Source organism: Heloderma suspectum, chromosome 3 (assembly GCF_057233095.1).
Source record: "Heloderma suspectum isolate Gila_16-S chromosome 3, 16-S_ref, whole genome shotgun sequence".
In the NCBI taxonomy this organism is placed as follows: Eukaryota; Metazoa; Chordata; class Lepidosauria; order Squamata; family Helodermatidae; genus Heloderma; species Heloderma suspectum.
In genome coordinates this window covers 84,562,405-84,588,691 of record NC_139460.1, presented here as the reverse complement: position 1 = coordinate 84,588,691, position 26,287 = coordinate 84,562,405, and the positions used below count along the sequence as shown (strand labels likewise).

Below are 26,287 nucleotides of genomic sequence, written 5' to 3'. Positions count from 1 at the left end.
ACCAGGACTATAACTGCTTTATACACTTTATTTTTGTACAACCTTGATACTTTTAGTCTATGTGATTAACTTGAAAAATTATGTACAGTATCCAATTTAATTCACACATGTGTCCGCCATGACAGTGTATGCTTCTTATCCATAATATATGAAGAGGCCTGTGGGAGACTGATGTTATTCACAAGCCCCTGCAGTTCTCTTCCTTCTTCCTGGGGATATGGGTGGGCATGATTCCAGACTTGGCTTGGAGAGTTGGTCTATTGGTTGTTCTGACTCTGACAGTGGGTTGGATCTACACTTCTGTTCGCAGGGGTAACTGGGAACCAGGTGTGCCTTCCTAGTGGAGGATGAGAGGGGAGCCGATGATTTTCTCCAATTCCCTCTTCCCCTTGCAGCCCCCAGTACCATGTCCCATGCTATTCTGGAGGGTTGTGGTACCTTCAGGAACAGTATGGGAAGGTGGCATTGGGTGCTGCCCGGGGAAGAGAGAATCAGAAAACAATCACCACTCCCACCCTTCCTCCAGTGCCAATGGAACATTGCTGAGTGCAAGTTTGGATCCAGGCCAGGTTATGAGTCACACAACATAATTGTGGCTATCGCCTGATTAAATAATTTTAACTAATCTGCCTTTCAGTTATTTATGATACAATTATTAATTGATTCAGTTGAACGATACTGAAATGAGTGTGAAATCCCTCACAGTTTAATACATGAAAACTCTCTCATTGTCTCTCATTGTTATATAAAAAAGACATCTTTAATATTTTCCTCTTTCATTCCTTATTACAGAATCAGGCCAGAACAAATCAACCTGCAAAAAACATACATGTGCCCTTTGCCTTCCTACTGAATAGAATTAGCTCCCAGCCTACACCTAAAGCTTGCCTTCCTACATATAATACATGTGTATTCCTACACCCTCTGCAACTTGTTTAAACAGCAGTTACATGTTGCTCAGTAAAACTTAGGAGGTAATATAGGGTGCAATCCTATGCATGTTTAGACAGGAAAAAGCCCTACAATTCCCAGCATCCCTCCAGCCAAGCATGCTGGCTGGGGCGTACTGGGAATTGTAGGACTTTGTTCTGTCTAAACATGCAAATGGTTGCGCCGTAAGTAATTTATTTTCCCTGAAATACTTTTTTAAAAAAAATACACACATATGTACGGCTACGTATATATATGTACGATACCTTGAAAGAATAATCAATAAAGCATGGGGGGAGGTGTCTCAAAAATATGACACAAAACAATATATATCATAAACAAAATATTATAAATAATAATGTAAGAAAATCAAGGATGTGAAATTTCATATCCCATTCTTTCTTGCAACAAGAAAGAGAGGAGGGAAAAGTGCCATTGCGCGAGTGGAAGTCTGCTTGTGTGACATTGGACTGTACTCTAGATTTCTTATTTCTCCAAATACTAATATCAACTTTTGCCGTGTCCTTCCTTTTCATTCAAATTTTAATTGGAATAGACTTAAAATAAAAAATTAACTTTGGTAACAAGATCTTCTTTCCTGCTGCTTTGTGCCCATAAATTGAAATTCAACTGTTGTTCTATTAAGGTCATGAAATCTTTATATAAAAGCTCATAATTATTCATATAAAGATCTTGGATATTTCTTGTAAGAGAGATCCCTAGATATTTTATTATCCCAATAGTAATCAATACCATTTTTTAATGAGCCTTGTGTTAGCATTTATAATTAAATGTAATTATTTTATCTTTAAGTTACATCTTGCTAAACTTCCAGAACCGTCTATTTTATCAAGTTCTTTCAAAGCTATTGTTGGGTTTCTCATGGTCAAAGCAATGTCATCCACATTTTATTTATGGATCTTCAGACTTTGACTCCACTTAGATTTTTATCATTTGAAATTCTAATTGCCAGTGGTTACAAAGCCATTAGAAATAACACAGCAGACAGGGGACAACCTTGCCTTGCACCTTTAGTTAGCCCAAAGGGAGCAGAAATACAACCATTTGTAACGATTATGGCCTGAGGCTTAATATATATACTTTGAATCCATGACCTAAATATTAGACCAACAGTAAAAGCCTCAAAAACTTCAAATAAGAAAGACGAGTTGATGTTATCAGATACTTTCTCTGTGTTGAGAAAATGAAAATACCTTCTCTTTATGATGATTAACCCTATCATAGCCATAGGCCTATTCCTTAAGCAGTATAGCACTTGAGGGTAGACGGGCTTGATAGATATGCATGTTAGGAGGAAATCTTGAAGGGGGGAAAATCTAATCTGTTCTAGATGTTGTCCGTAGACTAGACTAAGGATGATTCCTAACAACAAAGGAAGCGATCCTATGCATGTTTAGACAGAAAAAGATCTTACAGCTTCCAGCATCGCTGGCTGGGGCATGCTGGGAATTGTAGGACCTTTTTCTGTCTAAACATGCATAGGATTGCACCTAAGTCTATGTGATAATATCATAGTGGATTGGCTGCATCTACCTGGGAAGCTGGACACGTATCATGACAGAATGAATGGGCAAAGATAGGAATTCTGTAAGATATAATTTTTGTATCCCCCCCACCCTTCCAGTGATATCAGGGGTGTTATACGTGATTGCCCCTCCTACCTTTTACCTTCACAACAACCATTTCTGTACACTGATTGGATTTGCCTGTTCGTGTTTTTGTGCATTTTGTTTTTTCTCCTTCTAATAACACATACTGCATTGAGAATGGCCTTACCGTGCTGTCACTACTCCCCCTCACCCAAGTCCTTGTTTTGGTGGCTCAGTTCAGATGTCACCGTGGTTTAATTGTCAGGAACATGCTGTATGAAGGTGTGCTCCCTCCTCCCTCATACACTCCAGTTCCTTCCTATACTTCCTTGTCTGTGGTAATCATAGTTGGTCATACAGTCCAAACTGGGCAAGTGATGGTTACCTCTAACCATAGTTTGCCCCTCAACTAGAATTGGAAATCACAATTTGAAATGGGGTTCTTATTCTGGTTTGGAGGCAAGGCGTAGTTAGTGTTAACAATAGCTTTCCCAATTCAGACCTCATAGATAACTGTAGTTACCATGGGCCAGAAAGGAATCAAAGTCCATGATGGGGTGAAGGAGCGCACATGCACCGAGTATGTTCCTGGCAAATGTAACCATGGCTTATCCATGACATCAGAATAGAGCCTGTGATACCAAAGACCTAGTAATAATGACATAATTGTGTGACTAGTTGCTACAGCTTTCCAAATGGAGGTAGCACCATTTGGTTAGATGTGGTCACCACCAAGTGCTGGTCAGCTGAAACCACCCAGTTTTTTGTCTTAAGAGACATTTAATAAATTCTTTTACCTCACCTTTGTGACGCAAATACCTTTCTCTGGAGCTGCAATAATTCAACTGATTCTTTTTCCTGTCAGATTTCAGTTTAGGCAGCCCTGTCCATAGTGGAGATGTTATCTCAGTTTGACAGATCGGCTTTCTTTGTATTCAGAGATGCATAGTCAGCAATTAGGTTTCTGTATTTAGAGGGTACACAGTGATATTCCACTGCTGCCTCTTCCCCCTCTTCAGGTTTTTTTAAAACAGTGAATGGATGTATCTTTCAATCCACAAAATTACTTTAAAGGCAGGTTGATTGAGAATCTTTTCCTATCACATCTGCTTCCATGTAGCTGATGGGCAATTCTGTGTTAAATCTGTTTCTCCCATGAGGGTTGTAAATATTTTGCTTAATAAACAAAAAGACAAGCTGCTGCCTAGATATCTCTAAGAAGCCATAGAATTTCAGAGCAGCAAATGCCCTATTTTAGAGAAGTCTTCGTAATAAATAATGCATGATAGCTAACATGTATTTACATCCTGCATACTTAGAAGTGGATCATCTAAACTGAATCCACCTTGAAACAAGACAAAGGCAAATGCAGATATCAAGTATGAGTTGTTGTTGTTGTTGTTGTTCAGTCGTTAAGTCGTGTCCGACTCTTCGTGACCCCATGGACCACAGCACGCCAGGCCCTCCTGTCCTCCGCTCTCTCCTGGAGTGTGCTCAGGTTCATATTCATTGCATTGGTGATGCGATCTAGCCATCTCATCCTCTGCCATCCCCTTCTCTTTTTGCCTTCAATCTTTCCCAGCATCAGGGTCTTTTCCAGTTACTTTTCTCTTCGCATTAGGTGGCCAAAATATTTCAGCTTCAGTATCTGTCCTTCCAATGAGCAGTCAGGGTTGATTTCCTTTAGGATTGACTGATTTGACCTCCTTGCAGTCCAGGGGACTCGTAAGAGTCTTCTCCAGCACCACAGTTCGAAAGCATCAATTCTTTCGTGCTCAGCCTTCCTTATAGTCCAGCTCTCACAGCCATAGATTACTACTGGGAAAACCGTAGCTTTGATTAGATGGACCTTTGTCAGCAAGGTGATGTCTCTGCTTCTTACTATGCTATCTAGGTTTGCCATAGCTTTCCTCCCAAGGAGCAAGCGTCTTTTAATTTCATGGCTGCAGTCACCGTCTGCGGTGATCTTGGAGCCCAAGAAAATAACATCTGTCACTGCTTCCATTTCTTCCCCTTCTATATGCCAGGAAGTGATGGGGCCAGATGCCATGATCTTTGTTTTTTTAATGTTGAGTTTCAAACCAGCTTTTGCACTCTCCACTTTCACCCTCAACAAGAGGCTCTTTAGATCTTCTTCGCTTTCTGCCATTAGGGTGGTATCGTCTGCGTATCTGAGGTTGTTGATAATTCTCCCGGCAATCTTAATTCCTACCTGTGATTTATCCAACCCGCCGTTTCTCATGATGTACTCTGCATATAAGTTAAATAAGCAGGGCAACAATATGCAGCCTTGTCGTACTCCTTTCCCAGTTTGGAACCAATCGGTTGTTCCATGTCTGGTTCTTACTGTTGCTTCTAGGCCTTCGTACAGGTTTCTCAGGAGACAGGTAAGGTGGTCTGGTACTCCCATCTCTTTCAGAATTTGCCACAGTTTGTTGTGATCCACACAATCAAAGGCTTTAGCGTAGTCAGTGAAGCAGAAATAGACGTTTTTCTGGAATTTTCTTGCTTTCTCCATGATCCAGCAAATGTTGGCAATTTGATCTCTAGTTCCTCTGCCTCTTCGAAACCCAGCTTGTATTTCCAGTACTTCTCGGCTCACATACTGCTGAAGCCTAGCTTGTAGGATTTTGAGCATCACCTTGCTGGCATGTGAAATGAGCGCAATTGTGCGGTAGTTTGAACATTCTTTGGCATTGCCCTTCTTTGGAACTGGAATGTAAACTGACCTTTTCCAGTCTTGTGGCCACCGTTGAGTGTTCCAAATTTGTTGGCATATTGAGTGCAGCACTTTAACAGCACCATCTTTTAGGATTTTAAATAGCTCAGCTGGAATACTGTCATCTCTGCTAGCTTTGTTGTTAGTAATGCTTCCTAAGGCCCACTTGACTTCATTCTCTAGGATGTCCAGCTCAAGTTCAGTGACCGCACTATCATGGCTATCAGGGACATTCAGATCTTTCCTGTATAGTTCTTCTGTGTATTCTTTCCACCTCTTCTTAATCTCATCTGCTTCTGTTAGGTCCCTGCCTTTTTTGTCCTTTATCATGCCCATCTTTGCACAAAATGTTCCCTTGACATCTCTGATTTTCTTGAAGAGATCTCTAGTCTTTCCCATTCTGTTGTTTTCCTCAATTTCTTTGCATATTGATTGATTAATTGATTGATTGATTGCATTTATTGCATTTATAGCCTGCCTTTTTTTCGTCTTGCAAGGAACCCAAGGCGGCTTACATTATCCTCCTCCTCCTCTCCATTTTAGCCTCACAACAACCACCCTGTGAGGTAGTGAGCTGAGAGTCTGTAACTGGCCCAACGTCACCCAGTGAGCTTCCATGGCTGAGTGGGGACTAGAACCTGGATCTCCCAGCTCCCAGTCCAGCACTCTAGCCACTACACCACACTGGCATTGTTCATTTAAGAAGGCCTTCTTGTCTCTCCTTGCTATTCTCTGGAACTCTGCATTCAATTGGATATGTATTCCCCTTTCTCCCTTGCTTTTCGCTTCCCTTCTTTCCTCAGCTACTTGTAAAGCCTCATCAGACAGCCACTTTGCTTTCTTGCATTTCTTTTTCTTTGGGATGGATTTAGTTGCTGCCTCCTGAACAATGACGGACCTCCGTCCATAGTTCCTCAGGCACTCTGTCTATCAGGTCTAATCCCTTAAATCTATTCGTCACCTCCACTGTATATTCATAAGGGATATGATTTAGGTCATACCTGAATGGTTTAGTGGTTTTCCCTACATTCTTCAGTTTAAGCTAAAATTTTGCCATAAGAAGCTGAGCCACAGTCAGCTCCAGGTCTTGTTTTAACTGACTTTATAGAGCTTCTCCATCTTTGGCTGCAAAGTACATAACCAATCTGATTTCGATATTGACCATCTGGTGATGTCCATGTGTAGAGTCACCTCTTGTGCTGTTGGAAAAGCGTGTTTGCTATGATCAGCATGTTCTCTTGGCAAAACTCTATTAGTCTTTGTCCTGCTTCATTTTGTACACCAAGGCCGTGCTTGCCTGTTATCCCGGTGATTTCTTGACTTCCTACTTTAGCATTCCAATCCCCTATGATGAAAAGGACAGCTTTTTTTGGTGTTAGTTCTAGAAGGTGTTGTAGGTCTTCATAGAACCAATCAACCTCAGCTTCTTTGGCCTCAGTGGTTGGGGCATAGATTTGAATTACTGTGATGTTGAATGGTTTGTCTTGGATTCGTACAGAGATCATTCTATCGTTTTTGAGATTGTACCCCAGTACTGCTTTTCCCACCCTTTTATTGACTATGAGTGCTACTCCATTTCTTCTAAGGGATTCTTGCCCACAGTTCAGTCTTGCCATCTCATGTTTGACCACCTCCAGCTTACCTTGATTCATTGACCTTACATTCCAGGTTCCTAAACAATATTGTTCATTACGGCATCGGATTTTCTTTTCACCACCAGACACATCCACAGCTGAGTGTCCTTTCGGCTTTGGCCCAGCCGCTTCACTCTTTCCGACGCTACTTGGAAATTCCCTCTGCTCTTCCCCAGTAGTATATTGGACACCTTCCGACCTGAGGGGCTCATCTTCCGGCGTCATCTCTTTTAGCCTTGTGATACGTTCCATGGGGTTTTCTTGGCAAGAATACTGGCGTGGGTTGCCATTTCCTTCTCCAGTGGACCACATTTTGTCAGAACTCTCTGCCATGAGCTGTCCGTCTTGGGTGGCCCTGCACGGCATAGCTTATGGCTTCACTGAGTTACGCAAGCCCCTTCACCACAACAAGGCAGTGATCCATGAAGGGGATCAAGTATGATACAAACTTTTAATTCAAGATTTGGGCAGTTATTCCCCCCATCCACCCTGAATATTTCTTTGGACATTTTTAATTTAACCATAAAAATGTGCAGTGAATTGTGATTTAAGGAATAATGGTGTCTTAAGGCAGAAAAAACTCAGAAAAGAATATCTTTGTTGTTGTTGTTCAGTCGTTCAGTCGTGTCCGACTCTTCGTGACCCCATGGACCATAGCACGCCAGGCCTTCCTGTCCTGCGCTCTCTCCCGGAGCAGAACATCTTACAATCCTACAAATAAGAGATGAAAAAGGATTTTTATTAAATAAGTAGCTTAGGGCCAAACTAAATGTTTGTGAGAACATGCATAGTAGAGCTATGCGTGCTAGCTTTCTCTACACTCCTGTAAGCACATGTGGCCCTGGGTTGGATTGGGACCATGTCACTCTGGGAGAGGAGGATTTAAGTTTCCCACCACCACCTGTTTTTTCATGAAATCCCACCCCTACCCCCTGCAGGGGCTTTAAAAAAGAAAAAAAAACATATCCATTGGAATCGGAGCCATCTCTGCTTACAGGACTACAGAGGAAGTTAGCACTCATAGCACTGTGTGCGCTTCAACACATTTATTTATTTAATAATTACATTTATATCCTGCCTTTTTTCCTCCTTAAGGAACCCAAGGCAGCATACATAGTCCTCCTCCTCTCCATTTTATCCTCACAACAACAACCCTGTGAGGTGGCTTGGGCGGAGAGTCTGTGACTGGCCCAAAGTCACCCAGTGAGCTTCCATGGCTGAGTGGGGACTAGAACCCGGATCTCCCAACTCCCAGTCCAACACTTTCCCCTCTACACCACACTGGCTCTCTAAACACATGTTTAGTTTGGCCCTTAGAGTGCAATCCCAACTCCCTGATGTTGCATGGTGAAGGGCTTAGGACAGAGCAGAGGTGTTCCTCTGCTGGTGCACTGTGGAGGTGCTGTTCTGCCCACTGAGAGCTTGGCGGGTGGGAAGCTATCACCAGTGGTGTTTTTAGCTGAGATGAGGCCCTGAAACAGGATGTTGGGGTGGGTGGGTTGAGGTGGAGATGCGCAGATCCCAAGATGGGCTTGATCCAGGCCTATTAGCTACGCCAGCCTGGACCTGGGAGAATTTAAAATATCTATGGGCTGAAAAGCCTGATAAAACCACTCCCCCACATACCTTCTGCCCTGGCCAGCATGAGCTGGCAGGACTTGGCATACAGCGGGAGATCCGCTGCCCTGCTCCTCCATGACTCCACGTAGGGTTGCTCTGCCCATGTAGTTTGCATGAACCAGTGATGTACACCAGTAGGGCAGCTGCCATAGGCCACCAATGAAGGCCTTAAACAAAACAAAAATATAAACCAGTTTTTTGTACATGTATAATTTACATTTATTTTACTATCTATTTTTCCATTTCATACTAGAAATAAATCTTTAAAGTCAACCCCTCCAGACTATAGCCCAATCTGGTAAAGTCATTCTTATCATACACACACACACACACAGACACACACACACGTAGCTGAGTTTCTTGATGACTGTCAGATTTTAAAGTTGAATTTTAATCAGCTGGACAGATTATTAACTAAGGGCAAATTCGCACATTAGCTTTTTCCATGTTTTATGTACACATGAGCTGCTTTGCATTTCACCATACCCAGAAGAAATGTAATATGTGAAGTGGTAACATGCTTTATCCCTTGGTTTGACCCATATATTATAGTATTCATTGTAATATACACATCTTACTGTATGTAAGATCCATGTGTTACTTAATATATTCAGTTTTTCTGGGTATGCCAAGGCTCAGGAGGCTGATGCCTATGCAAAATCTGGAGAACAGAACCATAAAATTTGGCCCTAAACAAAAGCAATGAAGTATTGGTGGTTTGGGGAAAGATGTCCTGATTTGGAGAGCGACTTGCATAAATAATGTGCATATAGTCCATATGAATAAGCTGTGTGTTTTTGGAAAGAACGTTATTTTACTTCCGTAGAACAATGTGCTTAGCTTTGGATAATTGAATGGATCTTGCTTGCAAAATTAAATCAGAAGATGCTAAAACTTGTTGCTGGATATTTTGTCAGGATTTTCTCTATCCTCTGTTGAAGAAGAGGGGATTCGTCGACTCCATGTGAACAGTGTCAAAGAGACGGGCCTGGCTTTCAAAAAAGGTATGATACTAGGGCATGTTATTTTCCCCTTTAAAACATTTTTGGAATTGCACAAAATTAGTCCTTTCCTCTTTCTGCTTTCTAAGATTATACCAGCTCTCTTTTGTACTTTTTGAAAAATAATTTGGGAATGGCTACAGAAATCAATACAGCTGCAGTTTCTTTCAAGTTATTTTACTCTTCAAATCATCTCTTTAAAGGGTTTTATAAAGTCATTCTAAAGTAACAGGATAATGTCAAAGGGCAACTGTACCCCCTTAGCACTGTAAGGTGATAGCTTTACCTTTATGGTTTATCCATATCTTCTAATGTTTCTCTTAAATCAACATGCAACAGAACTATCCTAGCTTAAGTAAATGCAAGAAATAATTCCAGAAAAAAATCGGGATAGGTAAATTGTCTTATTGTTACTTTACTTGTTCTTTTAATGCCTGTCTATATGGATGATTCAGGGACAAGAATATCTTAAAGTACAGAGAAAAACTTTGGAAATGGGATAGCAATATAAATTTATCATGAATAAATATGACCATTCCACCTTAAAAGGGTGTGACAAGAACCACATTGAGTTTCTACCATTAAAATCTGTGCAGTCAGTTTGGTCATAAATTCGTATGGTGCCAGTGGGTGAGTTACTTAGCTTTCCCATCAGTAAAATGAAAATAATTCTAATGTACTCACAAGAATTGGTTGAATGGGGAAGCAAGATTAAGGCTGTAAAGCTTTGCATTTTGCACATGAAGGGCCCAATCGGCAGAATGTTCTGGTGTGTTAGCCAGGCCCTTCTGTTTCCCATTCCTCAATGTGCCAGTGCAGGCATTTGAACCCTAACAAATTCCAAATATTCCTGTGGACTGGATACCCCATGGCTGTGCAGTTGATGAAAATAATTGCAAAAACACCTGGCCAGGAATGGAACAGCACTAGGTAGCATGAGGACCACGCTTGGTATCCAGCTGCCAGATATGCCTGGGTTTGTTCAGGCTCAGTCGCTGCTGGGTAAGTTGTACCGGTATAGTGGATTGTGCCCTAAAAGTCTTTTATTAATTAAAAGTGGTAAGTGATTTGATGTTTCTTATCTGAAAGTACACCGTATCTCCCTAGGCTGACATGCAGTCCTAAAGCGAAATAGAAATCCAAGCATGATGGATAACTTCAGGGTGAATCTTGGTCTCCTACTTTCTCTTTGCAGGTTTGAAAGCTGGTGATGAAATTGTTGAAATTAATAAAAAGGCTGCTGAAGGCCTGAATTCAGCCATGCTAAGAGACGTTCTTGTCCAGCCTTCTCTGTGCCTTATGGTGCGGACTTACCCTGAGAAAGAGGCAGGGCAGAAACTAATACAGCTACCACCACGCCGCACAGATGGTTCTCTCGACCTGAATGACAGTCCATTGAGATCTGTATGCAGTCAAGGTACTCATATTTACTGGCATGGTGGGCTTACGTCGTTTAACCTATCTACACTCAGGGCATGTGTGCATGCTATGTATGACCTCCTAAGAATTAATTTACAGCAGGGGTGGCCAAACCCATCTTAAGGCCTGTACCCGCAGGGACATTTACATATCCCTCTTTGAAGAGAAACTCTCTGCAGGAACATAGAGACTCAAGACTGTGTGTGAAGAGAGTAACAAGGGATATATGTGAAAAGATGCAATTACATGTACAAAGGCTTCATCACAGATGCTACAAAGCAGTTAAAGAAGGCTGTGGGTAAAAGAACTATTTACTTATTTATTACATTTCCAGTGTAACTAATGACATCAACTGGCCATAAAAATCTAAATTTTGGTAGAAATACAAACATCTGGAACAGCTTCCCTAGAACAAGTGTGAAAGCAAAAGAGACCCAGGAGTGTTTCCAGATGGAGGGCTCCTAGCTCTACCAATGAGAAGGCCTTGTGCAGCTATTGCATCTTTTTCTCCTTAATGGATTTTCTGCAGTAAGAAAAATGATGGAAGAAGCAATGGGGAAACACAGGCGAGTTACAAGTGGGAGATTATGTTGTCTGGACCCCCTGTAAGATTCTGTGAATGAGGTAGGGCAATGGCAGGATAAAAGCCTCATCTAGTTCACCATACGACTAATGTGTCCACTGCACTGATTATATTTTGTTAATAAAACAAAGATGAAACATTTATTTATAATGCAGTGGACAATAGGCCTCTATGTAGCCAGTGAACATTTTTACAGCAGTCAAGCGCCTGTGAATGTGTAATTCATACAAATTGGAGAGCAAGTCCCTGGAAGGTGTCCACAGCATGCCACAGTGTATTCATAGAATATAGATAATATGCTTCTCATTGAAACACTGCTGCTCATCTAGAAGCACCCATGCTTTAAAAATGGAGCTATCTGCATTTACAAAATATACTTCCTTGATTTTAATCTTATGTTTCAGTTGTATTGTCTTCCTTCACCTCTCAAACACCACCACCACCACCACACGTTTCTTCCGATATATTGTAGACCTTTGCTAGGCAAACGTGACAGAAATATTTATAAAACTTAAAAGGTTCCACATACTGCTTGACTCATATCTTTGTGAATTAGCCTCTTTCTATATATATGTGTGCTTGGCCACAAGATGTCAGCAGTGTCCTATATGAAACTAATTCATTACAAGACTAATGTAGCCAGCTAACATTTTTACTAGGGCTGTGCATGGACCCCTCAATTCGCTTCAGAGGCTGATCCGAATTGCTTCGGACCGATTCGGACCCAATCCAAATCTCTTCAGTTTTGAATCTGTTTCCCCATTACATTGGAAAACAGAAATGACCATAACTTTTTCAGTTTGTATGATAAATATATGAAATTTGGGGACCTGACAGCCCCAATAGAGATGACTGAACCTGCCAAGCTTCAGACAGTCCTTGGACCAGTAGTTTTTGTGCCAGGCGCAGGTAAAATTAGCTTTTTTCAAGGAAATCTCTCCAAAGAGCTATAATTCTTCAGTGCTTCCACAGAAGTACATGAAATTTGGGCACCTGGCAGGCCCTATGGAGGTGACTGAACCTGCCAAATTTCAGACAGTTTGGACCAGTAGTTTTTGTGTTAGCCATGCATAAAATTTCCTTTTCTCAGAAACTAAAACAAAAAGGTAAAGAACTGTCAGCCACACAGGGGATTAGAGATCCTAATCAGAAAGTGTTTAAGGTGACAATTAGGAGGTCACTATCCCTGGTGTAGGTTTTTTTTTAAAGTGCAGAAATACTTTCCTTTTGTCTGTCCTGAATCTGCCACTGACCTGAGGCTCTCATGAGGAAGAAAGAAAAGTTAAACATCTGTTTGGCTGAAAATTGCAATATACATTACTGGCAAAGTCACACTGAGTGAACTCAGTGGGGCTTATTTATTAATTGCACTGCTGCACTTTCTCTGCTCCATATAATTTTATAAACCTCCCCCCATATTTGCCTTCCTTCTAAATTAAATAGCCCAAACACTGAAGCCTTTTATAGAGGAGTTGTTCCAGCCCCCTGATCATTTTGGCAGTTCCTTTCCCCAGGAAGGGTAAAATTAAACAAACATTTTTTAAGAATACATATAGCCTAGCCTGATCATATTCTTTTTATGGTCCTTTGATGTACACAAGGGAAAACAAGTGGCAGGCAAAGTGTTTTGGAAAATCAGCAGAAGTGATGATATTTGATAGTATGTGTATTGTGTATTGCTTTGCCCCACAGTATACATTGGACTGCGTATTAGTGTACTGCTTTGGCCACACACTGTTTGCTTGTGCACAAAATGTGTATGGTGTGCTCACACACTGCACACACACATACAAAACCAAAAGAAAAACAGATACAGAAAGAAAAATCTACCGACAAGCTAAGGAGTGAAAAGAAAAGAAACAACACTAAAGCCTAATACAAGAGAAAAGGGGTTGTGCGGCGGGGTGGGGGTGGTATTCTTTGTTGTTTTTATGAAAAATGGGAAGGGAAGGAATAGTAATTGAGAAGGGTGGGGTGCCAAAGAACAAACAGTACAAAGCAAGGAAACAAACTCCTGGGTTAAAGGTTCAGCCCTATTAGCACCTAGAGATGCCACTTTCCAAGGCACAGTTCCCCCCTCCCAACTCCTCTCCCCCTCCCTTCTCTAGCAAATTGTGACATTTGCTCAGACAGGCTACCTGGGCTTCAGAATTGTCCAAAGCGCTTTGGATCTCTCCGACTTGCTTCGGACCCTCTTCAGATTCAGATTGAAGCAGTCGGAATCACCCCAATTCGCTTCAGAATTCAGGATTCGGACCAAAGCAGTGCTCCCAAATTTTATGGGAGACAAATGCCTGTGAATGTGTAGTTCATACAAACTGGGGAGCAAGTCCCTGGCAGGTGTCCACAGCATGCCCCAGTGTGTTTATAGAATATAGATAATATGCTTCTTTTTAAAACGCTGCTGTGTTCACCAGGAGTCATGCAGTAGAGTACTGGCAAAACAAGTGTAAACTAGCCCTAAGAAATGTGTTTTAATATCCTTGGTATCCTTTAGCTCCTGTACTAAGTGTCCACACTGAGAGAGGAGTTTAAAAAAAGAGAAAGGAATAGGACCATTGACACACCTTGTTCGTATGAATATATTATGTAAAAAGAGTCCAACACTTTCTCCTTCACAGTTTGTTCTGCCCACCACAAAAGATAAGGCTACTTGTATTATAGGAAACATAGAAGAACAAAGAGCAAGAACTCTGGGATATTCCCACTTGTCTTCATTGAATAGGACCCCTGCAAGGGGAAAAATACCATCTTCATCACTCCTCCTAATAATGAACTGAGGTGGCTGAGTGCCTATCAGTAGCAAAACAGGGTCACCCAAACATAAGGCAGTGGTTTCTGTATACTCTGGGACTCCCTAGGTTCACAGAAGTATATTTGTTTATAAATTAAAAGAAACATACAAGCCCTCCCACCCCCTTTTTGTTTCCAGAACCAATGTAATGTTGAGGTCATAAACAGAAAAATACTAATGTAACTCATCTTATTGGCTAGAGAAAAAACTTCTGGGTTCACATTGAATGCCAGTGACAGGAACTCAGCTTTGTTACTACCTTTTGTTTGGAGGGAGTCACAAACTACTACCCAATCTCAGGGTTGTGCTATTTCCTGTATTTCTCCAGTGTTTTCCATGAACAACTTTCACTTCCACCCTGGGCTAGGAGGGTAGGGAAAGGGCTAAAGGAACCAGGAGTCGGCAGTTTAGCAGTTGAGTCTATGGTTAAGGTCATGAACGTTGTAAAACGTTGAAGGTGCAAGTTAAAAAAAGGAGGAGGAAGAAAGAGAAACAAAATGGAGGGGGGAAGAGAGAGAATTAGTTTGCTTGAGTATCTGACAGGTTATCATGGAGAGATGAACATTAGTGTTTGTGAGGGGTGAGAGGAGAATAGCACTCCAGTTCAGGACTGGCAGCCAGCCAATCCTGAGCCCACTTATAGTATATAGCACAGCAGAGGAGGGTTTAAGGAGTGAGGCAAAGAAGAACGTGTAATAAAATGAATTTGTGTTTTCATATACCACCTTTTATCTTCAAGGATTCCAAAGAGAATAGTACCCATTATCTAACTAGCAGAGTTCAGAAGTCACTCTTTCTGTGAAGTAAAATAGATGTCGCATTGTTCTGGCCATATTCAGTGATATTTTATTTTTTTGTAAGCTACTGCACTATCAAAAGCTCCTTGCTGACTGTGGTAAGAATTATGTTACCCCATCATGCAAGCCAATCACCAGCTCAAGTAATTTAATTTGCACGCTTGCAGAGCCAGTGCGGTGTAGTGGCTAGAGTGTTGGACTGGGAGCCGGGAGATCCAGGTTCTATTCCCCACTCGGCCATGGAAGCTCACTGGGTGACTTTGGGCCAGTCACAGACTCTCAGCCCAACCCACCTCACAGGGTTGTTGTTGTGAGGATAAAATGGAGAGGAGAAGGATTATGTACACCAACTTGGGTTCCTTCAGGAGGAAAAATGGCGGCATATAAATGCAATCAATCAATCATATCTAAATCCTCTCTGCTGTTTCTGTTGGATGCTTTGGGGGGGAGGCAAAAGGTATACACTTCCAATCTTGAACTGTTGTATGATTCCGCCCCCCCGCCTTATGTGGTCAGAGTAGTTGCCAAAAATCACCTTAAATAATGCTGCATTTCTGTGGTGAGGAGAATGAATTGTGCTACACATGTCGCCAAGTTTTCTCAGTTATAAACACATATTCACAGAAATGGCACCAAATTAGATGAAGTGATGCAGTACTAATTAGGAGACTAGTGTTGCATATGCAGTAGTGAAGAAAAAGTGCTTGGATTGCTGAGTAACATACAAATCTCATTTAAGGGCCTTCAGTATGATTCTCCTGTTGTTTCCTCTTCCTCCAGCATTTTCTCTATCTAGTAGGTTTGCTGTTGTTTGTTAGTTCCTCTTCTAGATAAAAATAAAATGATTTACAGACAACATTTTTATGAAAGGAGGAGAAACTCTTGAGACCTGTACTTCTTATTATTTGCCATCCTGGTTTGCTTCTACTTTACCTAATCATTCACTCCTTTGGGGGTTCCCCATCTCCACCCCCATGTTCCCTTAATGTAATGCCAAGACAGTTTAATATTATTGTCATGGCCAAGCAGTTAAGTTCCTAGAGTGCCATGAAACAGGAAAATAAAGATGAGCTGTAAAGAATATAATTAATGTGACATAAATGGGGCAGGTACTGCACTATATTTAGATAGTAGTTGTAGGAATATGTGGCATTATTAAGTAGATGGATGTGTGTGTACGTGTGTGCGTGCTCACGCACACGTGCATACACTGGCACACAGACAATATATGTACTTGGCCAGTAGATAAAAGCAGGAAAAAGCAGCCTCTGTGTTTGATAACCCAAGGCACTAGTGGCTATTCATTATGACCCAAAAAGAATAATTGCTCTCTGTACGGGACTGGAGTCTATACTGCAGGAAGCAGATTATGGCACATTTTTCCTGTAACAGGAAACAATGCCTAGATAGCCATAAAACGTATTAGGTTCACTAGCATAGGGTGAGAGGATGCATTTTCACATGGCTTTGGGGGGCTGTTGGTTCGTAGTAGACAACTGAAGTTGCTGAAACCAGGTAGGATATGTGGTGATCTTGTTGTTTCAGACATCTCTGTAGGTGTTTTAGGCATTTTAAAAAGCTGGATTGATTTTAATTATGCAATAGGCATAGAAAGGCAAGAGGAATTAGAGGTTCTTTAAAAAGTTTTTTTTTTAAAAAATGGAGAATAATTAAATACCAAATACTTGAAAATATAGTAATTATACTATTCAAGCAGTAATATGTTTTAGGACCATGGTATTCGATTTTTGATTATTGAAATAGAACAGCTCACAAGCAAACATGCAAGCTGGAAAAATATATATTTCAGATTCTTAAATGTTAGCATCAATTTTCAAGACACCAGGGACACTGAGGGTTTCCTCCTTGGATCCTAGATGTTTTTAAGGGGGCTAATCTAAGTATATCCAGATTGAGTTATAGGCTAGAGCAGTATCCAATACTGCTGCTGCACTAGTGGGAAGGATCGCTAGCATACCGGGAAAGTTGTGCTTGCTAGCGCAGCTGGAAATTCCCCCAAACTACCACTTCTTGAATAGAACAGGTCAGCGGAGGTCTTGGAAGGGAGCTCTGCTGACTTGTCCCATTCTGGAACCAGTAGTTTTGGGTAGTTTCTTGGGATGCGCTAGCAAACTGGTTCACTAGCGCAACATGTTTAGAGCTGGCGAATTGCCAGCAATGGATACTGCCCTAGATATATTATTTGGGATATCTGTTTGATTTGAATAATATGTAATGAAAAACCTAAATATTACATTGTTCTTGCTGACTTTGGTTCTCTTTAGCTAAAAGCGGTGGTATCAATTTACTTTGTAACCAGAATACCCTCTTGTTTCTTCGTTGATGCAACAAGCTATGTTTTTAGCAATATTTTGAGATCGAACAGAATTCTGAAAATACTGTAGGACATTACTGCAACACTAAACTGCTTATCAGAACTACCTGACAATGTAAGAGAACTCTTTAAATCCTTGCCCATACATACAGCAGGCACCACACATGCAAAATCATGGAATAGTTGTGAGCGTGCTCTTATTGATCCCAGAGTACCTGGCATGGCTGTGGAATGTTTAATAGGACAGATGTATTACAATTTTGTTGTGCTACTAGACTCAGATTTATAGTATTAGCCTACTGAAATATTTTGCAGACTTTTTTGACCTAAGTGAAAGCTGCACAGTGTAATTTTTCCACTGGGCTAGTAGAAGTGTTGAATTATTCTACTGGGCTCAAAGTGTGATGCAAAATGTGTTTCTTAGATGTACATTTTCTTATGTATAATATTGCTATCGGAATGTAGGGAGCTGCCTTATAGTGAGCTAGGCCATTGGTCCATCTAGCCCAGTATTGTCGACACTGACTGGCTGCAGGTCTGCAGGGCTTCAGGCAAGATTCTATCCTAGCCCTACCTGGAGATGCAGGGGGATTGATCCTGGGACCTTCTGTATGCAAAGCAGGTGCTCTGCCACTCAGCTATGGCCTCTCCTCTCCCTCATATGTATCCTTTTTTCAGAAGTCTGTTCATTAAATATCTACTGAAATAAATCAACCAATATAGCATCCCTAACCTTGCATCTGTCTGGCCATTTATTCATCACAGTAACTTCACTGTTCTACTTATGCATACCTGGCACTATTTTTCTGCTTTGAATATGAGTTTTTTGCCTTCATGAAGTATTTTAGTTTTGATCGTGCACAGCATAGATTCAAAGAGCTAATACTGGGTTGTATCCAACACTGTCAGTCTGCCAGCAGAACAGAAATGGATTTCCCTTCCCCTGCACTGCCCTCCTGCACACACACCCCAATCTGCTCCAGAGGTTTATGGTGCCCATTGGAGCAGATTTGGAGGGTGCAAGGGGGCTGCAGGGGGAGGAGAGCAAGGAGAAGTCCTGTTGTGTGAACAGAAGTCTGTTTGCATGATGTTGGATTTAACCCAATATGGACATAATTTCAGTGTTGGCTCCACTGTAAATACTTAGTGTTATCCCCGTTAACTATAACTCTTTTGTTTCACACCCTCTGTGTCCATAGAATAATTTTATTTGGCATAAAATTCTAACAATCTATCCTCCTTAAAACTGACTTGAAATGGTGAATTTGCCTTTCTGTCTAAATGCAAAGGAATTATACCAAACTTTCAGATGTTTAGAAGCAATTTACTATGAAAACTTTTTATCTGAACCTACACTGATGTGTGTGCTATTGCAGATCAGTAAAAATCTCCATTAGTTGCAGTTTCATTCTGCGTGAAGAATGTTACAGTTATAGGTCTGACAGACAAGTGATTATATTTGCATGGGACATACCAGTGTTTGCTGCATTGTGCTCTTAAATGTTACTCAACTTGTTTCTCATTCTGGCAGGACCCTTGCTCTGCAGTGATCAAGACAGCTGTACTGAGTCAACTCCAGAAGAGGCAGAAGTGCACATTTTGGAGTCCTCCAATGATGGTGATAAAACAAGCAAGGTGTGAAACTTTCATTTTCGCGTTGTAAATAGCGGAATCACTGCAGGCTCAAAAATGGCCTGCTGACTTCACAGCTGTGTGTGATTAGAGCACCTTTTCCAGGAGAATGTTGGTATTGCTTTTTTAAGGTGTTTATAAATGATATGGAATGAAAACAATTAGAACCTTGATTCCAGCCCATTAGCACCCGCTGAAACCAAATGCTCCCCTTTGCCCATCATGGGTGTGTAGGTTGTGACGTAATAATAATCTTGAATATTAAATACTGAAGTTTATGCCATCCCTTTTTATCATGTGTGAACCCGTCTGAATGCCACACCAGACATGAAACATTCTCTCTCTCTCTCCCCCTCCCTCCCTTATATGCATAAGCGTGTGCGCGCACACACACACAGAGTTAATTCTTGATGTATGAAATACAGAATTGTATCTTTTAACCTGTAGTGTGCTTTTCATGGTGGCATCTTAAATGGAAAATTATTCCAGACAATCTAACTTTGATTGAAGTGGAACTCAACAATTACATTAAATTGCTTGAACAAATTGATTACTAACTGCTGCCCATATAAGCTTGCCAGTTTATTTTTGGGGTAGCTTCTGTGCAGTTTACTGTCTGTGGAAACCAGATTTCTCCGAAGCAGCATGTGTAGAAAATATAATGTGACTTTAAAAAGGTGGGCACGTCATAAGATGCATAAATAAATCCTGAATGTCATTTGAGGGATGCTTTCCCTTTGAATCCCAATTCATACTGAAAGTTTGCAATCCAGATTCTACAGAATTCTTTTGTTAATCGAAACAGATGGTTGAGGGTAAGTAGACCTGAGCTCCTTGAGCCTCTTCTGTGTGCCTGTTTTGCGTTTGTTTTATTAGTTACAACTGCTTCTACGGGTAGCTTCACGTAATGCTAATTTTATATGAATATCACTTCCATGAAGAACACGTTCTGTATCATAAATGCATGCTGTCAGATGTGACAAGCACATTAATGTTTATTAGCATGAGGTAGGAAGTTTCATTTGGCAGTTATAGTGCACTGCGTACACATGGCAAAAAAGATGTGTGTATTTGTTATATGTGTACATGGATGATATATGGAATATCCTACATGAAAATAATATCCATGTAAGAAATTCTTCTTGTGGGAGGTGGCTCTGACTCATAAACTGATCCGCAATTAAATTATTAGGGTATCATAGTGGAAAGGAAGGAAAAAGCGCCTGGCCTCTGATTTCCTTTGTCATATAAGCCTGTAGCCCGTCCTGTGATAGCTACTACTAGACAGTGGAAATCAGCTAGCAGAAGGTATTCCCGAGCTTGAAGCAGCTGCAAAACTTGCATCAGCTACTAAAGCTCAGATGCAGAGCTCGTATGTCATGCAGAAGGCTGCTGAAGTTTGTACTCTGGTTTCCTGCAGAACCAATTATAGTAAGTGATGCTGTGTATTTTTGTTTAAAAAGGAAGAAAGGAAATGCTCACATCTTTGGATACCTGTAGACTTTAAAACTTGAGGTATGAACTATGCTGGATTAGTATGAGGTTGGAAAGGTATGCCTGACTTTTAAAAGAGAGTGTTTTTTAATTGAAATATATTCCTACATTACCAATTGGTGCGTGTTCTTTATCTAGCTTCCTAAATTTTGCAGAGATTACTGTGGGCTATGTCCTGATATAATTGTTTTCTTCTTCCTTTCAGCTGCATTTGTCTTATGTAAAGATGTTTTTTAAGATCAATGAATATGCAAATTAGAAAAAAAGAGATTGCTGTAGCTTAATGATTTAACAACACAACTATATGAAGCAAAGCATACATCATTTATTACCAGCTTGCTTTAACTAGCTGAGTCATTAATAGTCACTAGGTTTAACTGCTCTATCCTTTGTAACACTTGTAATCTCAAGCAGAAGGATGCAATAAGGAATGAAAAAATTAATGTAGGATTTCACTGAAGTAGAACCATTCATTTGTATAAATGAAAAATCACTTATTTCATGTGTTGTTAATATGCTGAAATGCATGTTTTTGGTTTTGTTTTAAATGGAAACATATTTTTAAATTAATTCTGGCTTTTTGTTAAACCCATGTTAAGGATGTGTGTAACTTTAGAGAATGTATTTAAGACTACACTTATGTTTTGACTTGAATAGTTCCTATATAGTACTGTATAACACGACACCATTCAGCACTGTTCCAGAGTGGTATCCTTGTGCAATTTAAGTCTCTAAAACAACTAAACGGGCATAAGAGATCATTTGGTTAATTTTTATATTTGGGGGAAGCTGTGCTTGAAAGATGAGTTCTCCACTTTATTCCAAATAGCATTATATTTCTATTGGATTATATCACAGTTTAACAATTCCAGTAGTATGTTGCTATTATACCACTGTGCATACTGTGTTCATCTAAAATAAGACCTTTGTCTACAAACTATATTATATAGGTTGCATCATTAGTCTTTACAGAGCAGCTTTGCACGCAAGCTCCCCCCGACCCCACAAACACAGTTCACAGGCCCATGTTTACTAGTCCATTCGTTCTACTCATGCCTGTGTTAGTCATTTTTTGGTATAAACAAGAAAAGGAAAGAAAAAGAATGAATATTGCAAACCTTCCCTGCCAAGTCACCTAGGAAGATTCTCACTCACAACAGGCAACTGGGTCAGTGGTTATTACAAGTCTGCCATGGAGCTATTTTCCAAATCAGTGTCTGGGTCAGTTATATGAAATCTCCTATTTTCATTTGTAAAACCCAGCTTAGATCAATTTGCCTGACTTTGATTGACTATAATTACAGTGGCATTCATCTAGAGATGTAAAATTTCTGGAAATTTTGAAGCCATGGGGGAGAAACCCCCGTTTTTTCCTCATTTTTTTTAAAAAGAGGGAAATGGAAATGTTGGGGGAAAATGGAATAATAAGCAATACTTTTTTTAGCACTCTTTACTGATCAAAAGTAACTTGTTGCTTTAGGACACATTTCTCCAACTTGGTACTTTCCAGATATTTGGGACTTCATCTCCCATCACTCTTAGGCAGCATGCTCGAATGCTGGGCATTGTAGTCCAAAACATCTGGATGGCACCAGGTTGGGGAACGCTGCTTTAGGAACATAAAGCAGCCTTTATGTTCCCAAAGTTATATTATGTATAACTTGGTTTCCTCATAAAATTATTATTATATTAAAAAAACAAAAGTAAACTCAGTAAATTTGTAATTATTGTCTGAATAAACTATACTTACTCCAAACATCATAATTTTATGAGCAAACCAAGATATACATAACATATGGTTTAGGTTCTTCAGTAAGTAGTCCCTGAAACATCTGAATCATCCTAGAAGGCAGAGGAAGCAGGAAGAGCTGGAAGCAGAGGAAGACTGGTGTATAGCATCTGTTCCTGTTTATAAGGATGTTTAAGGAAATTTCTAAACCTTTTCCTCTTTGTGGGGTGGAAGTTAGGGAAATCTGATCTGATTTGAAGGACAAGCTCTTGAGATTTTATTTAGTTGGGAAAGACTCAGCTTAGGAATGGTAGGCAACCATATTTAATTTAAGAACCTTTAAGCAATTTCAACCTATTATTTGAAGAGTGACATATTATTCACGTTTGTAATACTTTTCGTTAGTGAACATCTTATTTTTTGTTCATTTTGAAATGTTGCTTGTTGCGGTAGTGGCAATCCCATGCCTATGCCATAGGAATCAGGCTACTGAGTTTCTTTTATGTAGAGAGGGTTTATTCTACTGGGAACAGTTAAAAGGTGTTTTATAGCTGACACAGCATTCCGTAGTGGTGAGGTCAAATTGAGAACTTTATTAAAAACAGTGGCAGTGAGTTCTATAGACCCAAGCCTCAAAGTTAATTTTTTTGAAAAAGAACATAGGTGGGATAACCCATGTGTTGCTCTATCGCATCTAGTGACAGTGGCAGGATAATCTACAGTGTTTTTTTCCCCCCACATGTGGGTTTTAGATTAGAACTACATTAATTGACTGCTACAGCATGTAAGCAGAAGAAGCCCAGAAACACAGGGCTCTGTAAAACAAAACCCAAACCTAAAGAATGCACATTTTCTTCTGTTATTATGATATGGTGACTCTACTCACATGTTGAGAAACTGAGTATGACTGAAGCATCCCTAGAAGATACTTTAGAGCAATCATTGTAATAAGGAATTGAAGAAATAACTATGCTGGGAATCTTATAGAGAGGACTTTTCCCCATGATTTCATTATTTCCAGACATTTTATATTTCTAGTCTTTCTATAAATGTTTTCTTATTACATAGGTTTTAGAAATCATTTTGGGGGGAGTAAAGGCTGAAGCGACTGACCAAATAAACAACAACAAAGGCTGGGTAACAATATATAACAATATATAACCCCCTTGTCTTAAATTCTTTGGCAGATTTCATTATCCAAAGCTGTTCGGTTTTTCCAATGGAGGGGGGGGGACAACACCAAAAATGGTCCTCAGAAAAAAACAGGGAAAACCCCTTTTTTCCTGAATTTTTCTGATTTCTTTCTGGGCCTTCACATCCTATATTCATCAAATGTAAAACTTATGTAAGGGAGAAATTACCTGTACAGTGTTTTTTTTAAACTTGGCCATGGTCATCTAAAATAAGAAGGCAACACTCCTAGAAGAAAAAATACCCGATTCCAGCGGTTTATTAACTAATGCCCTGTGATGTACTAAACGAAGAGACGTACTCAGCATTGTATAAGATGTGTGAGGTTGGGGTTTTTTAAGGCTGTATTCTGCAGGGGGATTTCCCCCATTTTTTTAAAAAGACCTGGCGATCAAAATGTGTTGGGAACATAACCTTGTTTAATAAATTGTTGAATGCCCATTGGAATCAGGGTGGGGGGTTTAATTCATCTTGGGCAGCTCATATATGTAGCTTCCATATATACTGAGGCACAGCAACTACAGTGGTATCCTATGCAAGGCAAGACTATTTGTCTTAAAATTGGATTAAGGAGTTACGTGGTACTCTGTTTTATTGGCATAATGTTGAACTGGTATTCAACTTAATTTTCCTTGAAGAAGAGAATTAAGAACTGACTCTGCCTCTTAAATCTGATGCTAGGAAATCTCATACTAGGGGGAATGTGGCTCTTCTTCCCTACCCCACACAGCAACCAGTGTGGGAAGCTGTGTTGTACCAGAGCTGATCTGGTGTGGCTTGGGGAGGGCAGGGGGCAAATTGGCACAGCCATGGGTCACGTTAGGTCCATAGACTGGAGATTGCCCCCCTTTGGCTTACCAAGACCATGAAAGCAGTACAGCAGATGGTACCTGCTGCTGTTACACTGGACGCCTGGTAGGCTCTTTATGCTGGCTCCTTCGTTTCATTGCTGTTGTGCAGCAGAAGATAGGAGTAACTGTAAGTATTATGACATCAGCCCCACACAGTGACCCAGAAACCTATACAGGGTAGATCCAGAGGTACTCAAGTCCAAAGAAAGAGCAGATTCAAGGATTCCAGCATCCTCTAGCATCACACCAAGAAACATGACCCAGCCCTATTACTATACAGATAAGATGTGTGTCTTAATAGTGCCCATTGAGTTCTGTTGGACAAAATTAATGAGCTGCAGAATAGGATACAGCTGAGAACTGGCAAAAAGTCAACCTCATCCCAGGCACAGCCAGAAAGAAGTGTTGCGTCGAGCCCGTATCATTGGTTTGGGCCCTCAGAAAGAGGGATTGGGCTTAGTCCTTGTTTCCAAGGGCATCCCTTTACTTTCTCCCAAATAAACTGAAACACTCAGACAGAATTTTAATGGAGACAAAACTCATCTTTCACTTCTGACTCTCAGTGGTCTGGCTTTCACTGACAGGGACCCTGGGAGAGTAGGGGGTGGGAGGAACCATTATACTAGATTGCACTGTTTGTTTGTTCGTTTATTTATTAAAATAGCCCATTGATTAATTGAGAGAGAGAGGCAGGCAGGCTCTTTGTTTACACACACATGCAGGCAGAAGTTGAATTATTGCTGATGAAAGTATTTAGGGTGAGGGTTGAAAGGAAAGTTTCAGGAGGGTGAAAAGTTTCGTAAAGTCTTCCTTGCATACCCAGTCTGCAGGTTCAGCAGCCCTGAAAAAAGGCAGACAAGAACTTCTTCCTAAGGCAATATGAACCAGTCAGGGATCACATAAGACCTGTGCAGGTGGGGAGGGGACATGGGCACACACGCAAGCCTAACTCCCAACATCCCCATCTCTGTCCCTCCTGTGTTGAGAGGGAAGGTCTGAAGGGGGCTTCTCTTCACCTTCGCTTGAACATGAGTAGAAGCCACCACGTAATCAGGAACCCAGACATGACATCATGAAGCCAAATGAGAGAGGGGCAGGAACCATTTTATACACTCTGATTTGGCTTTGTGACCCCATTTATCTTTTGGCTAAATCAGGTTGGCTACATGAGATTGTCAAGAAGCCTATTCAATCAGGTTTCACTACATGATGATGTCAGAAAGCTAAGTCAGAGCGATGGCATGAAACATGGCCTACACCCTGAATGAGCAAGCAGTTTTGCCCCATTCTTCACCCTTCAGTTGCCAATAGTGGGGCCTGGGGCTGGGGAGGGTTAGGGATGTTTTTTGTAAAATGCATCCTTTGCCCTGTTTTTGACTGCCCTGGTTGTGTTAGGTACAACCAGGAACAGGTAAGAAGCATTTTGATAACAGATGTCCTTATTTTTTGGTGTGGGGGAATTCCAAGCAGAACATTTGTTTGGACATATGTTTTCTCTGGTCTAAGGTACCTGTCTCTTGAAATTGAAGCTAATCAGCTTTTGGTGGTAGCACAGAGTAATGATTTTTGTACAGACATTTCCGTGATTAAAATATTTTGAACATCCATTTTCCTAATTTTTAGCAGTAGTCAAAGCACATTAAGATGTATGACCTTGCATTGTCTCACCACATACATGTATGATGTTGTTTTAAAAGGAATGGTGTCTTAGCCAGTGTTTTCTAAAGGCTTTCAAAGGTTTCTAATTGGTAAGCTGCTTTATTTCTTCACATTTTAATATTCTCATGCAGTACAAGTTGTAGCCAATCAGCTCTCCCAAGCCAAAGGCAATAGACATTCATTTTCCACCAGGGATTTTGCTTCTTCCTTTCAAGTTTAAGCTGTCCTTGCTTGGGTTGTTTTTCAAAAGCTCTTTGAAAAGAAGAATTAAGAACTGACCGCAGCTTAA

General features: G+C 40.6%; 1 protein-coding gene across 1 annotated transcript in view; it reads left to right on the top strand.

Moving 5' to 3' along the window:
• Positions 1-26,287, top strand: part of TIAM1 (TIAM Rac1 associated GEF 1) — a 252,285-nt gene that overhangs the window by 192,866 nt on the left and 33,132 nt on the right. Inside the window, exons 15-17 of the mRNA XM_084843614.1 lie at positions 9,431-9,517; positions 10,710-10,931; positions 18,974-19,077. Of these exons, the coding sequence (XP_084699740.1) occupies positions 9,431-9,517; positions 10,710-10,931; positions 18,974-19,077 (413 nt within the window). The remainder of the gene's footprint in view (positions 1-9,430; positions 9,518-10,709; positions 10,932-18,973; positions 19,078-26,287) is intronic.